General features: G+C 37.8%; 1 protein-coding gene across 1 annotated transcript in view; it reads left to right on the forward strand.

Moving 5' to 3' along the window:
* Positions 1 to 624: 624 nt before the first annotated feature.
* The window catches only part of SLC13A1 (solute carrier family 13 member 1), a 31,328-nt gene continuing 13,275 nt past the window's right edge, over positions 625 to 18,677 (forward strand). The window contains exons 1-10 of the mRNA XM_040062095.1: positions 625 to 723; positions 2,539 to 2,667; positions 3,438 to 3,574; positions 7,309 to 7,496; positions 8,087 to 8,144; positions 8,234 to 8,300; positions 8,790 to 8,953; positions 11,517 to 11,636; positions 12,818 to 12,916; positions 13,006 to 13,107. Of these exons, the coding sequence (XP_039918029.1) occupies positions 625 to 723; positions 2,539 to 2,667; positions 3,438 to 3,574; positions 7,309 to 7,496; positions 8,087 to 8,144; positions 8,234 to 8,300; positions 8,790 to 8,953; positions 11,517 to 11,636; positions 12,818 to 12,916; positions 13,006 to 13,107 (1,163 nt within the window). The remainder of the gene's footprint in view (positions 724 to 2,538; positions 2,668 to 3,437; positions 3,575 to 7,308; positions 7,497 to 8,086; positions 8,145 to 8,233; positions 8,301 to 8,789; positions 8,954 to 11,516; positions 11,637 to 12,817; positions 12,917 to 13,005; positions 13,108 to 18,677) is intronic.

The raw sequence follows: 18,677 nt of genomic DNA on the forward strand, positions 1-18,677 counted from the left end.
TTTAGATTCTAGACAGATATAAACAACAGAAAGGCTGAGGCTGGAAAGGACTTCTGCAAGTCATCTAGTCGAACCTTTCACTGAAAGCAGAGCAAAGTTCAGGTCAGGTTGCTCAGGATCTTGTCCTATGAAGTTTCAAATATCTCCACAGACAGAGAAGATAATGAAGAAATTTTAATTCTGTTCAATAAAATTATTGTGCTTATGATTTCACATAAATGTCCCAACATATGTTTTGAACATATATTCCATATATGTTACATGTTTTGACTTCCCATGGAAGTCAACAGTGACTGGGAGAGCACCTGAAGTTTTTAATTTTTTTAGCTGTCTAAAACCTGTTGTAATTACATAAACTTGTTATGAGGAAGGGCAGGGAGAGAAAGTCCTGTGAGGGCTGACATCTAGCCTTGGTTTAAGGCAAACACTTATCTTATCAACCTACTGTTAATAAACTTGCTAAAACAATAAAGACCCAGATTTAATTTTAACTTGTTTTACTGGCCTGCTTTAGCAATGGCTAAAGGTGATAGCTTGGAAAAATATTAATCAGAGTCAGCTATTTAAAGTCAGACATGTTTTTTGGCAGTTTCTTCAGGAAAGTTCATATAACAGCCATCAACCATGAAGATTCTTAGCTATCTCCTGGTTTACCGAAGGTTCCTGCTCATTGTCCTCACCCCACTGCTTTTACTTCCACTTCCACTTATCATCAAAACCAAAGTAAGTGACCTGCTTGGAGAGATAATTATTTTGCACCTGTATGTAAAGACTGAGATTCACAGACCTTTTCAAATTAACAGAACCACAGATAGTTTGAGTTGGAAGGGACCTTAAATGAATAATGATGCAGTTATTTTTGTCAACTAACTGTGGTTATTTTTTTGTCAACTCAGTGTATTTTCACAGAAATGTAGAGAAGACAGCTTCAATGTAAAATTCTGTACTAGATGCATGAAGTTCTGAATCACATATTTGTTTTCTAACAATATTTGTAATTCATTGAAAATATTGTTCTCTCCACCCCACCCCCCCCCCCCCCACCCCTCACCCCCCTTTAAAACTGCTCTGTATGATTGACAATGGAGATGAATTGTCAGGAAGAAGCTGCAATTACTTTTTGTTTAATGAAGGATTTTATGTTCATCATATTTTGGGTTATCTGATAGGAAATGACTGAAATCAGAGATCAGACAAGTTTCCTCTTGTTCCTAAATAGAGCAAAAGCTATGACAGGACATCATAGTTTTATTTTACTTGAAATTAATTCTGGCATTCACTAACTCTTACGACTTCACGCTGATGAAACAGCTATCTAACAATGTCATTAGTGACTCTCTTTGGTACAGCTCTGATGCCAGCAGAATGAAATGGAATTCTGTGATGTGGTATCATGTGTGTATTGCACATGCTATGTAATTTGGTTCAGAAGTCCTTGAATCACAGTTTGATGGTGGTTACAGAGCCACGTACTTCACACTCTCACATCACAGTTCCAACATTTCAATTTCCTTTCTGAGAGGAAACTCATGGGAAATTCTTGATGTGGTAGGACTTAAGTGAGATGAACATTTGCTAGGTGAATGGATATTTTCAAATTCTTTCATATATAACAAAAATATCTTCCACAAAATAAATTACACAGCTGACTGACTTAGGTTTAATATGGTTGTTTTTCAGTCAAAGGTTCCAAGAACGACATCATTACGCTATTTCTTTCCCAGCACAAACCATCTCTGCTGCTGTTGACTAATTTCATACCCTAATCAGGGGCATTAAGTGTTCCAAACCATTTTCCTTAAAAACAGAAATTTAAATTTAAAACTACACAAAGATATTTCTAATACTCTGTAAGAAGCTAGGTTTACTTCACCTCATTATATTTGTCTGAGGTTGCATTTTACAGGCAACATTGAAAATTATTCTCCTGGGAGAAAAAAAAAAAAGTGAAAAAAGGAAAAAAGAAAAAATCTCCTGGTTTTAAGGAGTTGAAACAAAAGATACTCACTAAAATTATAAGCCTTAAAAACAACAGCTGGCTTCTTATCTGTCTTGCATGATACCTTTTTTGTTAGATGATATCCTTGCCTTATTGTTACTGATGACAAAAGTTCAGGAGAGAAAAAATTTGACCAATTATTGACTGTGAGTACTCCTGGAGTCTTAAAGGTTTGCTTACAGAGGCAGAATGCTTTTGATTCATAGGAATTCATAGCCTGAGAATGCTCCAGAATGACCTAGATGATTAATTGTCCTTGAAGGAATAGGCAGCTGACTTTTTCCCAACTTCCCTGAGTGATAGAATTTAAATGATTACACTATCTCCTAGAAAAAAGAACTCCCTACACCTATTTTACTGTGTTTCATATCTCAGCAGGAGTGTCAATAGTACACAAAAAATACCCTAAATGTTGGTCCTTTGACTCATGCATTTTCCAGGCGTGGGGAATCTCTGTACTGATGGAGCTGTACTTTTTGAATTGTGATTTTTTTTCCCCCTGGATGATCATGTTTTTATTGGTGCCTTTTGTATTCTAGGAAGCAGAATGTGCATACACATTGTTTGTAATTGCCATCTTTTGGCTCACAGAAGCTTTGCCACTGGCTGTTTCAGCTTTGCTCCCTGCCTTTATGTTCCCGTTGTTTGGTATAATGGGATCCAAGCAGGTAACCCTCTTTTTTATACTGTGCATATCAGGAATCAAAACTCCAAAGAATGAAACACATAATTTTGAAATGTGTCAGGCATGCTCATGGATTTGCTGAGTGCCAATCACAATAGTTGAGCCTCAAGACTTGCTTACATGCTTTTTCTTTAGGACTTGTTTATATTTCTTTAAAAATTTCTGTAATAATTTATTCTAGATAGTGGCTCACTGTTTAGATGCCAGTTGATGGGAAAATGCTAGATAGTTATGAAATATCCTTAATATTACAGAGGCAAAATGTCACAATAATGACCCCATGTGCAAACTGCTGAGTATACACCTTTGTGCTAAAAAGATGAAATCACAGATAGTCATAATCTAAGTCTATGCTCAAAGTTGTTATTTTACCTGTTGGATAGATTAAAAAGTAACAAAACCAACATTTAATCCTGATTTAGTGTGTGTGTGAGATGTGACTGATGATTTTAGGGTGTTCTATCCTAAGCTTTATTTTTCTTTTTTTTTTAACCATATGCACTTTAATGCACTTATTCTTGAATCATTTGGTTAAATGAATTTAAGAGTTCCAATGAACTTTACAGTTTAATTTTAAGGGGGGAAAAAAAAAAAAAAAAACAAAAAAGAGAGACTATTTATTTTTTTTCATAATATAGGCTTACTGATTTTTTCATTAAAGTGATATTACCAAATGCTAAAACAAATTAACCATTAAAAAAAAAAAAAGAGCTTATTTTTCTTTTTGTTTTGTGGTTTTTAATTTTTTTTCAGGTAGCATCTGCTTATTTTAAAGACTTTCATCTGCTGCTGATTGGAGTAATTTGTTTGGCAACATCAATAGAAAAATGGAATCTGCACAAAAGAGTGGCTTTAAAAATGGTGATGCTGGTGGGTGTCAACCCTGCATGGTATGTGCTAAACAATGTCTTGAAGGACAATAATACTTATGGAAAGCTATGTATTCCAGAAATAATTGCCTACTGCTTTTTCCACAGTAGAAATCCAGCCTTTCTTTTCTACTCAAGCAAAGTAGATATTTAAATTGATATGAAAGGTTTGTAGGTGACACTTTAATATTTTGTTGAAATCCTAATTGGAAGTCCTCTGCAGTGTTTCTGTTCATTATAAGAATCCTTCTGAACAAAAAGTATGATTAGTTTGTGAATAATATAGGGGTCCTGTTTCTTGATGGTCGTTGGAACATGCCCACCAAATGCCTACAACATAAAAAAAAGTCTTTATATAAGGTGTGTTTCTTTGTCTACCTATGAAAAAACATCAAAGGATAGGCACTTCCTCAGCTGGATGAGGTGACAAGGGAAAAGAAATAACACTTCCTTACTATCAATAACATCTTAGGACATGAAAAATCTTTCTTTTCTGGCTTTGCAAACTTGCAGAGAAGGTTTAGGCTGACAGAGGCATCTGCCAGTGTACCAATAAGGCTGCACATAAGAGCTACAGAGCAAGTTTAGCTTCCCTGAATACATCATGCTCATGACTCCTTGCCAGGAAGCAGAAAGGAAGCAAATGGTCAGAAAACCAGAAATCCTGGGACTAAAAAATAAGATGCCGTTTAAGTGATTTGACTAAAAACACTTTATAGGAACGCTGGATTATTTCTATTCCTCAGTAATTTGACTGACCTTATTCTAAATATAACATGTATTTTGATTTAGTTCTGCCTCATTTGATAGCTGATAGCTTTCTGTTTGGAAAAAATTCTCCTTACATTTTTGTTCTACTGCCTCCCATTATCTTAAGCTGTATTCTTGTGCAATGCAGGTTTAGTTATTTCAACTTCTCTTTTGAACACTTCTAAATTCCCATCTTTTAGCTGAAATGTTGAAAGGGAGAACACAAGTGGATGGTGTGCTGTGCTAAGCTGAGCGTTGCTGGGGAACTTGCTGTGAACAGTCAAACCTGAAGCCAACATCTGAGGATACCTAAAGCGACTCCAGAGAGTTGTAACCCTGAGGAAGCATCCTTCATATCTATTACAATTGCTGACCATGACAAAGGGATGATCAAATGATGAAATGATTTGTGAAGGAGAGGATCTACCCACCTCTCAGCAGCTGCTGCTCACAGCTGTGCCCATGGCAGGCACGGTGCTGCTCTCTGCACACTCCCTTCTCAGCTGCTGCCTGGCAGCAAACCCTGGGCAGCCTGTGCACACTGCAACCTCACCCAGCCCAAGGCAGAGATATCACTGCATGACACCTCTGCATTAGAGGTCATAAAGGGTGCAGCAGTGCAAGTAAAATACCAGAGACTTCCAGATTCTACGTTGTATATTCTTCTGGAGAAATTGATGTGTATCAGAAATAATGCGGCCAGCAGGACAAGGACAGGGATAGTTTCTTAGTACACAACGCTGGTGAAGCTGTACCTCAAATCCTGTGTTCAGTTCTGATTCCCCTCACTAGAAGAAAGATATTGAGGTGCTGGTGCAAGTCCAGAGAAGGACAATTAAGTTCATGAAGGATCTGAAACACAAGTCTTATGAGGAGCAGCTGAGGGAACTGGGGTTGTTTGGCCTGGGGGAAAAGCATCTCAGAGGTGACCTTATCACTCTCTAAAACTCCCTGAAAGAAGGCTGTAGCCACGGAAGATCAGCTTCTTCTCCCACATGAAAAGTGAAAGGACAAGGATTGCTTCAAGTTGGGCCAGAGGAGGATTAGATTGGATAATAGGAATAATTCCTTCAGTGAATTGTTGATCAGACATAGGAATTGGATGCCAAGGGAAGTGATTGAGTCATCATCCCTGGAGGTATTTGAAGATGCGTAGAGGTGGCACTTAAAAACATAGTTTAGTGGTGGACTTGGCAGTGTCATGTTTCTGGTTGGACTTGATGATCTTAAGGGTTTTTCACAGCCCAGATTGTTCCATGATCCTGTAAAGGCTTTCTGTCATTTGTACTATGCAGTAAAATCTGCCAACTAACAGAGAAAGGTGAATATGTCATTGCAACCTACAGGGAATAGAAAGGATAATAAAATACCAATTTTGTGCACTACAAAGCAAAAAGTGACTTTATACTTGAATATAATGCATAATATTAAGATTTGCATAAGTAAGATTTCATGTGTAATGGTTTTTAACAATACCACAGGGAAAATAATTTAGAAAAACTGGGGCTGAACAAGATAGGATATATTTTATTATTTTGCAATCACTTTTAGAGTCCCTCAATAGGGCCCACCATATTGTACCAGATGGTCACCTGACTATCCATTATACCTGACCATCAATCCATCTAATGCTGGAAATTTATGATGAATAGTTTTGAAATACATTAGCTAATGTCTTCATTTGTTTTTATTTTTAAATCCACTTGCAAGTTATACTAAAATAGCATTTTTTTACAGTGTGAAAATTCGTATTCAGTGTGCTTATTCTGACACACATGTTTCACATAAGAAACACAATCCTTCTTCAACTCCTCTCTGAGGACCTCATCAAAAAACTGCCTAAATTAATGGATGACAATTTGTGTTGAGTCAGGTCTGTGACTTCCTAGTCTATGGATCATTTGATCACCATACAATTAAAAGTGCACAAGGAATGAAAAGGTTCCCTTACTGAGAAAAAGGTGAAATGTTGTTCCTATTAGTTGAAATGAAAGGTTAAAAGAGATATATTGGTGGTATTCGCACATCATCAAGTAATGTTTACATGGTTTTTATATAATTTCTATATTGGCTTCATGTACAAAGTAAAACTGACTTTTTTTGTGAAGCTTCTGATCAAGTCTGGGCAAAGAACTTTTCAAATTGCTCAGATGTCTTCTGAGAAACCACCAGTCCTTCGCCTAGTTCTCTTGCTGAGATGATGTATGGCAGGGGTTTGTCAAGGTAATGTCACTGACAGCACCTTGGAACAAGCAGTCAAGAGGACTGTTCACATTTTCAGCTCCAAGAAATGCATTAAAAACAACATTGTGACCTGTGTTTTAAATTTATGATCCAACTTCACCAGATATGACATGGCATGTTTGATTTTTCAGTCATTGATGCAATTCAGTGCATTGCATTACTATTTGTAGTAAACTTAGAAAAAGCTGAGCCAAGACCAGATTAATGAATTGTAATGACCTTCCCTTTCCCATTTAATATCAAAGATGACATTTATGGAAGCCCAAATAATGCCTACACTTGTCTTGGTGCTCTGAATAAGAACTAAGTTTTGTACCACTTACTGAATTTTTAATATTTCTTCCTATAACAATGTAACTGGTATGTCTAGAGGACTTAACAGTCTAAGTGATAACTCCTGGGTTTTGACCTAGACTGTACAATACAAGATTAATAGCATCAGCAGTGTAGCCATTTTAACTTTCATTTGAATTTGTGACATGCATGGTGCTCTTTCTTCAAACATGGTGCAAATAGAGTATAAGTCTGTAAATAAATATTATTGTTTCTGCTTCACTTTATAACATATTTGAACCTCTAAAATATGATAATTTCAGTGTCTTAGATAGAGACAATTTTAATATAAAAATGTTTTCAGACTTACTAGTTTTAAATTTTCAGTGTTTCATCATTTCTGCTGACAAAGTTCTCAATTTACTTTAAATAGAGCAATGACAGGAAATGTAACCATGGCACTTACAGACTCTTGTCTCCTATTCCAGGCTTATGCTGGGTTTCATGGTTAGCTGTGCTTTCTTGTCAATGTGGCTCAGCAACACCTCTGCTGCTGCCATGGTGATGCCAATTGTAGAAGCTGTAGCTCAGCAGATCATCAGAGCTGAAGCAGAAGCGGATGAGCTGGAGATGTCTTGCTCTAATGGCTCCATCAACCTAGCACTGGAGCTGGACGGTAGGCTTGCGCTGCAGTTCTGTCCTTGCCACCCTCACTCATCAGAAATTAACAGAGCAAGCACAATTAAATGGCATCATCACCTGCTTCACTGTGAGACCTCTTGGAAAGCTCTGTGTGAGCTCTCTCATGACCACAAAGATAAATTAAAACTGAAGAGGTGCAGAAGGTGGCAGCTGGAGAGGAGGGGAGAAGGGAAGGGGCTGGCTTATCAGCCTCTCTTATCAGCCTTATAAGATGGCTGGAAAGAAATATGACTCCAGGCTACAGATACACTAAGGCTTAAAAGTTAGCACAAGAAAGGAGCTCCTTAAGCTGTAGGGTAATGTTGGAAGAACAACTGAATTTAAGCTGATCACCTACACAGTTGGATTGTAAATTAGAAATATTTGTTCGCATTAGAAGGTTCAGATTCTGAGGAACAGGATTCGTGAAGGAGTAGGGCACAAATCAACTGTTTCTAAGATTGGTGCTTGCAAATATATTGATGGGATGATGTGAAGTGAGTGCATGGGATGACGTATGCTGATGGAACCTTTCCAGTTTTACTCCCTTAAATACATTTTTGTCTTTGCATCACTGTCTTACAGAAAATATAGGAGACTATGAAAACCCAGATTGGAAAGAGAAAGAAAAACAAGTTAATGGGTAATTTTTATTAATTTAGTAAATTCTGTTCTAACAATTCATCTAAATAGAATATCTGTTTGTTACAATACATGCCTTTGTTTTTCCAGATATAACAACAATGTGGGTAGTACAGTATGCACAGTTGAAAAGGAAAATGAAAAAGGAAATGAACAGGTACTTAAAGTGTATTTTTATTATGCAGTGAAGCTTAACCTGAATCTCAGTTCTATGGCACACCTAAAATGGCACAAGTTGCAATGAAGCTGGTTACATGTGAATAAGAAATACATCTGTAGTCACACACTTGTACACACTTTGCTTGTATAGCTATTTCATTACTGGTTTTGTCCTCCCATTTCACACAAGTAAAAGCAACCTCACCAGAGTACAAACTCTATATATCAGGTGTGTGTATATGTATCAATCTATACAGAAGCAGTTCTGTAAAGACTCTGATCAGGGAAAGGACTTCAGGGTTTAAGTCTGCCTCCTTTTCCTTTACATGAATAATTGTATTACCAGTGTAACTGTGAACCAAACCACACTGCAGACAATTATATTGCCAGTAAATTGTCTGGCTCTTCTGAGATATCCTCGAGTTCTATTTTTTGTGCCTGATGATGAGCCTTTCTTACACATTAATTGGTGTATATACTTTCTAAGCAGAACCTACCACCTGCTGAAGCAGAGAGAAAAAGCAGAAAGGACAAATACAGTGGGATTTTCAAAGTGATGTGCTTATGTGTGGCTTATTCTGCTACCATTGGAGGACTGACCACAATCACAGGAACATCGACTAATCTGATTTTTACTGAGCACTTCAATTCGTAAGAGACTATATTATCTGTATTCTTCTTAGTCCATAATTTTAATTTTCTTTCTTGAGCTCTCATACGGCTCCCCTAAAACACATTAGAAACTTTGCCCTTTGATTTGATACTATTTGATTCCATTACTTTTCTTAATTGCTTGTTAAGGGGATAAAAAGAAATTGCATATTTGTATTTGCCTTACATAGGGAAGGTCTGTAAGTGATCTGCCAACATATGCAACAAGATGACCATTGTTTGGTTAAGTAGAACTTTACTATTTGGGTAGTAGATTTTTCTGAGAAGGAAAGCAATACTTAGCATGAATAGAACATGCACTATCCAAATATATGTTATTAATTTCTAAGTACAGCAGGAAATGTGTTCAATCTGCTTAGCAAAGAGCATCAGGAAATTTTGAAGAGGCTAAGCACTGTTGAAGTGAGAAATCCGGGTCCATTAATCAACAAAAAAGCAAGTAATTTCAAGGCAGTCTGAAACTTGCATTCAATGGAACAATGTTTTAAAGTTTTCCAAAGAATTTTTTAATATTAATTTTCTTATTTATGTAGAACTGCTTTGAAAAGAAAACTTTCAGATTTTATTCCAAACCTCTTGAAATCCAATGTTTCTTGCTGTTTTTTTTTTTTTTCTGCAAATTACCATTGTCAGAAACAGTCCTACTCCAATTTTGAAATAAAACAAAATAAAGCAAAATCCTTTTTTGCCCTCTATCCACTCTTTTGCATTGCGCATGACAAAACTGTTGAAGGCAAGGTGTTGATAGCATTTGTAGTGTTTGCCTGCAAAGAGTTTACTGTTATTGACACTAAATCACTGTAGAAAGAGGATTATAAAATCAATCACACTTGTTCCTTTTCCAGAGGAAATAGGTTTAGAAAATAAATCAGCGTGTCTGTCCATCCTTGCTTCAGGCAAGACCTGTAGTAGATAATCCATTAATAGCAGATCTATGTAATAGATTGTTTTGGAAAAAAACATTTAAATGGATCATCAATTCTACCTGAGGAATATTTGCTCTGGAGAGGAAGAATACCTAACTTCAGTATTCAGACTACAAGAAATACTTACACAAATATTCGTCCCTGTGCAAACATAATGTAGAATCTGACCACAATAAACTTAACATTTTGTAATGGAATTGACTCTTTAGGATAAAGTTTTTAAGAGCTTCTTTTGTTGCTCAAATAAGAAATTATCACACATATTTCAGGAAAGATCATAAACACTTTAGCACATAATGAAATGTTACAGCATTACTAAGCCGATGTCAGTTTTTTCTTATCTTGGAATTTTTACATTCAGAAATCGATGTGGCTAACCATGTAATAAAAGGTACATAGCCATGTAATCAATAAATTATGTAACAGCACAATGCTTTTTATGTTCTGTGTTGTTATAGTGAGAATTTCATTGTCCCATCATTATGTACAGTTGCAACTTAGAGCATCACCTCAAAAAAGGGCAGGTGTTTAGATTTGGTCCCTGCTAGCACTTTATTTGCAATATATATAAACATCATAGTAAATATAGATCAAGCCTAAAATTTGCACAATATTTACGAGAACATTTATAATAAATACTTTAAGCTTCAATACCCTTTAGAATCATCAAAATTATGTTCCTTCTAGCAAGACCTGAAATACAAAAAATTGGCTAATAATTGGAAATAGTCATTAGGATGCCCTCTATCTGGACTTTTTTTTCCCCTTCCATCTGATTTTTGTGTCAAGAAGGAAAGCTGCTCAAGGAGACTTGAATTTTTTCACTTCTAGCATTAAAAGCTCTCTCACTAGAGCTGGAGGAACCCAGAGAAAGAGCAACTTCTGTTCACAAAATAAATTGGAAAACAGGCTGTTTTTACTCTGCTTTTTTGCCTATTTGGCATCAATCAAATTCAAGAGTAAAGCAATTGCTTTCAGAGAACAAAAGTCCTTCTTTTCTTAAATGCACATGGAAGGGAGTTCTCTGCTTGAATGACCCACATTTACAAACAGTAGATTGAGGCAGCCTCAAAGAGACAAGATGAGTGGAGAGATCATCTACCTGGCCAATGAACATTTATGGAAATTAGTAATAATAATTTTGATTTTAATCAGTTTTGATTCACTTGTGGAAGTCTAAACAATACAAGTTTCAGTGTTGCTTCCGCAGTTGTCTTCTACATTCATTGGAGCTTTTCCATTTGAGTATATTTTCTTGTGCTAAAGTCTCATCTCAAAAAACTTTTTTCTTTCTCTTTCTTTATAGGCCCAACAACCCTTAGGTTGTGCATGGCCCTCCCTTGCTTACTGAACTCCCTTTAGACATACTTCAGTCTGTGTCAGAACCCCAGACCTCTTGCTTATCCATTGCTCAAGTGACTGGCACAGCCGGTTCCTGTAGTGGTCATGACAACCAGGAACGGGATGGGAGGATGAGGCAAGAGGATACTACAGGTCACCTCATGCTGGTGTCTGCTGCCAGCCACTCCCCCACAGCAGTGTTTTCTGGCAATTCTCACAAGTCTTCATTCCTTTGCAAAGGTGAACTAAACTTTTTTCTTTTTGCTTTCATCCAGACGTTACCCAGGTTGCCAGTGCATCAATTTTGGATCCTGGTTTATCCTTTCAATCCCCATCGCAGTTACTATTCTGCTGCTCTCCTGGGTCTGGCTCCAGTGGCTTTTCCTTGGGTTTGAGTAAGTAAATGGTATAATCAATAAAAGTAAAGGTCATTGATATAAAAGATAATTTGTACCAGGAGTAAATATTGCATCTTAATTTAATAGGCTCAATAGGAAGAAAATGCAGCAACAGTGATTTTGCAACCTTGATTAGTATGGCTCAGTCTCTGGATGGGACAAACATTTTCTAAAATAAGGATCCTGGACTATTCAGCCCAGTGTGAAAAGTCCATATCACAAATGTGTGTACTCACTCCTTTATAATATACACACATCATCATTAATCAGCACGTGTGGAAGAGAGAAGAATACTGAAATCATACACATTTTGTTAACTGTAAGAGTCATAAGAATATACCCTTTATTGGAGTGAGACATTGGTTTGAATACTTGAACAATGTCTGTTATAAACTCAATGACGGTGTTCATAAATGTGAGGTAAGAAACTTTTGCTTTTCCTGAATTTATATTTGGTGGTGATATGGTAGGCTTTCTGTTTCTCCATAGAGCTTGGCCTTTTATTGTTTTGGAAAGGACAGTACTTCTTTTGGGATGATTCAAAGCCTTTTTCTCCCTGAATTCACTAACATCTGGAGAGAGAGGCGGGACACCAATATTCCAAAATTACATGGCTACTTACGGTGCAAGGCATGATAAGTAAGGCTAGTTTTAAGCAGACAGAATCATCCCATGCTTACCACTCTATATGTGAACATTTATAGTTTAATTTTTCTTGTTTTGATAATGCTCTTTTTAACATTGTGTAAGAATCTTATCCAAGAATGAAAACTTGGTTTGTAGTAAACACTTGCTGATCAATATGTAAGCTACACACATGAAAAAAACTTTTTCATTCAAAAATAAAGCAAAGCCATACATTTAAAGAAACTCTCATTAAAGATGGTTATATATTTGATTTTTGCAACTAGTTTACATGATCAAAGTTTCATCCTTCCTGGCCAAATGAGCTGGTCAATAATAGGACACACTTTGTTGCTGCCTTTGTCAATCTCCCACTGGGCATTGTCAATTAATTTCAATATGCTCAGTCTGGTGTGTGATAACTAAATGGGAGATACTGCATTGTAAAGTGACAATTTCACTTTTGTCAAGTGCTATTGGTAGCTGGAAGGTTGGACGCTTTTTTCTGTATGCACTATTAACTCATCATTCAATATTGCTGCTTTACATTCCAGTTTTAAAAACATGTTCAAATGTGGCAAGAAGAAAACAACTAGAGAAGAGGCTTCATCACAGGTGATTAAGGAGGAGTACAAGAAACTTGGACCAATTAGGTATTTCAAACTATAAATCTGCAAACAAGAGCAGGTAAATCCAAGTGTCAATTCAGGAAAATTTATAATTCATTCTACTTCTGCTATAGCTACCCAGAAACTGTTACACTTGTCCTGTTCATTCTAATGACCCTCCTGTGGTTCACCAGAGATCCTGGCTTCATCCCAGGATGGTCTTCACTTTTCCCAAAGTAAGTGATCTCTTTTGATAAACCAACAAGAACTGTACTGTGTCTTAACTACATACCTGCTTTTCTCACCAATTTAAAAAAATTAAAATACTTTCAATATTTCAGAAATATGCCAGGTCAAACTTGTTGCAAAGCTTTGTAGGGTATACGGAAGATAAACTCCAGCAACTTCACATATGTATGTGAGCAATAGCTGAAATGTGTTATACCTGTTATTGGAGTAAAAATAAGGTGCCTCCTAAGAGGGATAATTACTAGACTTTAGGCTTAGTATGGTGAAGGAAAATGCATAATAATTGATGCCAAAGTACCCCACTTCCTCATCAAATGTGTCTTTATATGCATACAGGCAAACAACCCCCGCTTTGACAGCTGAAATTAATGATATAAATTATTGTCCATTCATACATAATTCCCTTAGTCATAGTTCAACTAAATGCCAAAAATTCAAGGGCTTTTTCTTTTTTTTTTTTTTTAATTATTTACTTTTAATCATCAGAAAAAAAATTTAAAAGAACATTTGGTTTTCCCTTATCACAACAGCAGAGCTGATGATCACTGTCTCATATGAATCACTATACTCTTGAAAGGGTTTTGGAGTGGCAATCTAATTAAGCAATCAATCTGGGTTGGCTTCTCTTCCTGCTTCCTATTAACACCCAGTGCTGACACAGCATTGTTTAAAGAGCTACATATTAAACTGAAAAACAGGCAATGTAAACAGCCTTTCAAATACGGGACTTATGGTTCAAATGACTTTTCTTTACATCCAAAGGGTTACATATTCCTATTTGAATCTCGTTACCATTGTCTGAGGATTTTGTTCATTGGTAGAGAAAAACAGAACCTTCTCCAAAATGAGCAGGAATGTTACTTTGTGGATGCCCTCTAATGTTTTCCTTGGAAGGAAATGCAAGTATGTATCAGATCACATTAGGCCTAATCATGTTGTCAATTGGGCGAGGTAACCTGAAGAGAAACAAAGCTTTCTATATGTACTTTAAGGGGGAAGAAAGCATTTCTTACTATTCATACACTGACTATTTCTAGATAGCTTTAATTTATCAATCAATTATATTTACAGGCATAAACCCAGTAAATTAGCTTAATACTTTCTGAGCAACCAAAACTTCCCAGTGAAAATACATGAGTGGGGCATAGGGTCAGCACAGGTATAGCTGTGAGCAAGGCATATATTTAGAAATAAAACCCAAACCAAACAAGAGCAACAACAAAGAAATGAGGGAAAAACCTCTGATCTTATGAACTGAATTTCTGTCACTGTGATGTCCAAGAGACTTGTAGCAGTGCACTGAATTGCAAATTACATCTCTTACACACTTCCCTAAGGCCCCTGCATATAAAATTTCTCAGTGTTTTGGATTTAAGTACAGAGATAGGGGTGTGCACAACTTCTTTAAGTTTATGGTACAGGAAACAAATATAAGGAAATTTTCTCCACCCTTACAGAAATCTGATGGCACTTGCTTTCCACAGGGTTTTATCTCACAGTCTCAAGAAGGTCTACGGAAGCTCCACCACCTGAAAAGAGCTTTTACCTTATGAAAAGCCACAATGTTGCTCCTAGATTAGTGAGTGGGTCCTATTAGGTGGGAATTGCACCACCCTCAGGGTCTTAAACTGGAAATGGCTCTCTGATCCTTAATTCTAACATGCTGAAATCAAAAGAGTTACACTGTTCTGTGTGTTAAACCCAGTAAGAATTTATTTTATCAGAACCTGAATTTCCAGAAACAAACCAGGCTTGTTAGGGTGGAAAGGCCCAGGTTCCTCAGATTTTGGAATTTGCTAATTTCATTGATATTCATGTCTGTTATCAAACTCAAAAAGACTAACATTGCTTTCTGTCTGAATATAGCTTCCAGCTATATATTTTTGTCTTTCTCTGTTGGATTAAAAACTCTTCTCTGCTTTAAAAGTATATGTATATTGTGATTATATCACCTTATAAGCCTTTGCTTGACAAACTAAATTAAAGTCTTAAATCTTTGTTTCAAACAAAATTTCCCACCACCCTCACCAGCCATGTTCATGTTCTCAGACCCTTGTGTGCATCCTCACATTACTAAATACTCCTTTAATATGCAAACACAATATTTTTGAAATCCTAGCAGAAATACCACTATTTAATAATGTTACCTTCATATTTTAAAGAGCTACTTTTTGTACTGTCAGCAAATTTTTAATCCACATTTCTGGTGTAGCAGCATTGAGTAAGAGCCCATCATTTCCAGCTTTATCAGATGCCTTTCAAAAGTACATTACCTCTACCAGGATGTTTTAATAAATATTGTATAATGCTACAGACAGCAGCACTGGGTAAAAATGCCTGTTTCCTCCCCCTCTGTTGACAGCACAGGATCACACATAATTTCTGCTACAGCAGTTTCCTTCAACGTCCTGGTCTGATTCCAGGCTGTAGGATATTAGCTTCAATTAGAGGAGTTCCAGGTTAGCCTTTGGCCTTTGAGTTTACGAGCCTCATAAGAAACAAAAAGTTCAACCCTGAGCTCCAGCTGATTACAGCTGATATAGGTGGGCTTCCCTCATTCTTCCTCAGATTATTGCCTGAATGTACTGTATTTTTTCTTCATGATTTTCTGCTTTCTTTACTTCTAATATAAGACCACTATGTATTTTTGTCCACAGCCATGTTCTCTACAATGATCTCAGCTGGAGTCATTGTGAGATCTCCTGAATCAACAGGTTTTTTACTTCCTTATAGCACAATTAGATTTGCAGTCTTATAAGCAGGTAGATGTTGTGTTATAAATAAGATCGACCAAATTCAAAGTATCAAAATTTAGAATTTTATTTTGAGACAAAATATCAGTCTCGGAAAGCCACAATTTAAAAGGACAGCGCCGAGCCCGGGATCGGTGCCGGGTGAACGCGGATAACAAGCTCTGTCAGCCTGGTATCCCCCCCAAGTTCACAATTTCTGGTCTCCGGCTGTCCCTTTTTATACACAAGATCGCGGAGTGAAGTCCGAAATTCTGACGTTATCCTCTCCGAGGCGTCTTCATTAATTATTCAAGTCCTGGTATCGGAGGTCTGAATAGACCGGTAGGGTGGAACAATGCTGTTGATGATCGGGCCCGGGTGTGTCGTGTATATGTTAATTTCAGCGGAGACGAGTAGAGATATCCATCTGAAGTGATTATCTTGGTCTCCGGACTTGTATCTTCTTCTTCCGTGGTTCTTTGTTTCCTTTCAGGGATTCCCGGCAGCAATAGTTTCAAGGCCCCCTCTCTGGTAATTCCAATCATACTTTCCTCGTGTCCCTCCTGTGCTTCCCAAGCCAGGAAATTTCTAATTTTTAGTTTCTACATTTTACCTTTACTTTATGTACATTTGAACACATTTCTAACATTCATATTTTATACAGTTCAACATTTACCTTGTATAATTTGATAACACGAATTAACTTTAGCACATTTATCACAATCCCCCCTCTTCCAAATTCACCAATTTAATTCGTGTTCTGGTTATAGTCTTTTTTCTCTGTCAAGATAAAAAAGCCTCTTAACCATTATTCTGTTAACCTTTCCCCTGTCGTTTTGTTCCAATATGTTCTCTCTATGTTTCCTCCCTGTATCTGGGCTTCAAATTTTTCTAACACCTGAGCCGCAGTACTTCTTTCCTCGGTTAAATTCATAATTTTTGAGGTGGCTTTTTCTTTGGCTAATCCTCCTGAAGCTAATTCCGGATCCATAGGAAGGGCTGCTATTTGCATTCCCTGGACCACAGTGTGAATTAGTCTTATTAGGCAAGGTATTAAACAAGGCAAGAACACTAACCCAGCCACTGAGCACAGGATAAAGAACCCCACCTTCTTCCACCAATCTCCCGTTCCAAATATTTGATCCCACCATGATGCTTTTAGGATCGAATTCCATTTCTGCACTGGGACGTGCGCCACTTTTTTAATTTCTGCAGCCAAATCTCTAATAGTTTCTCCATAGTCATTGATTTCGATACAGCATTCTGAGTCATTAAATTTCCCGCACACACCCCCTTCCTCTGCTAGTAAATAGTCCAGAGCTATTCGATTTTGGTATACGAAAGCTCTCATTTGTGAGTGTTGTTTGGCTAACAATTCCAGGGCGTCTGAAGTGTGGTTAGACACTATTTCTACTACAGCCTGTAGCCTGATTAGCCGGTTCAATAAGTATACTGGGGTCCTGTAACCCCAACTTCCATCCTGTGCCCAGGTGGCTGGACCATAGTATTCTATGATGCGCTCTGCAGGCCATTCTTCCTCTCCCCATTTCTGATTCCCTCCCACTTGTGGGAGTCCTTTCTTTACCTCTCGCTTTCTCTTTTTCTTAGCTGCCAATTCTTGTCGTTTAAATTCCAGGGCTACCTTTTGTATCTTGTTCTCAGGGTCTAACCCTTCCTCGTCCTTGGAAAAGCAAAAAACTTTATCCATTCTTAAACAAACCCTTTCATCGTTCTCCCCCAACATATCGAGTAATATAGGTCCATTCGCTAAAGTAGCTGTTTGCAATTTCTCATTTTGTCCCATCCAATATGTTTTCCCGTTCAAGGCACACATCTTCAGTTTCCTCTTATCATAACATAAAGGGTTAACTTGGAGATATCCCACAAAGGTACTCTCCTTTTTCCCTCCAATCCACACAGTTTTGTTACATTCTTTGCATGTTGTGATCAAAGGAAGACTGCTTACCTCCCTCCTTTTCCTAGCCGTTGCCATCGGGTGATTGGATTTGTTCAATTTAACCCCTCCATTCCACTGACGATTCTCCCCCCTTTTTGGTGTAAACCAGTCTACTCGTACCCTGGATTCCAAAACTCTGTTCCGGGTAAGGTTTGGAGGGACCGTGGGGAGATTAGTTTCCATCCCCATCCCCTCTTGGGGTTCGTGGAGGCCATTCGTGGGGCACATGGCTTGACTCAGGATCACCAGGGTTACCCATAGGCCTATCCCTCTGCTCCACCCTTCGCCCGTTGGGTTGCCACCAGCGGCGGGGTAATCCATCTTCTTGGCAGCAGGGATATTCTTCCGGGTCCCTGCCGGTGCTTCTCTGAGCATATCGCCTCTTGTACTGCTCCCACCTCGTTCTCCTTATTTGATCTCCTCTACAGGGTACTTTCAACGTTCTCCTGCACTCAATTACGAGTGGATCCGCCCTTTTATTCAATCCTCCCCTTAACCCTTTAGTGTAATAGTGGAACCACTCAGGAGAATCCAATTCGAACAATCCCGATTCTGTGGCAACGTATAGGAATAGATTGGTAAGCCTGACCTCCTCCTCGTAACAAGGTACACACAAATTCCAAGGTCTAGCCCCCCGGACACAATGAGTTACCCAAACTTGTTCACAATACCCGCACTTAAAATGAACAAAAGGATAGCAGGGACATCCTGCCTGAGTGCAACTTATCCGATAAGCGCTGGTCATTGGGTGTCTCGGTGAATTCTCAGCTTTAAATCCCCAGGTGCAGAGGTGATTTTCCACTGCGGAGAGCTGCTGTGTTGTTCCACCTTTTTCACTCGGGAGCAATGGGTCCAGCCTTTCTCTGCT

Source organism: Hirundo rustica, chromosome 4 (assembly GCF_015227805.2).
Source record: "Hirundo rustica isolate bHirRus1 chromosome 4, bHirRus1.pri.v3, whole genome shotgun sequence".
Classification (NCBI taxonomy): Eukaryota; Metazoa; Chordata; class Aves; order Passeriformes; family Hirundinidae; genus Hirundo; species Hirundo rustica.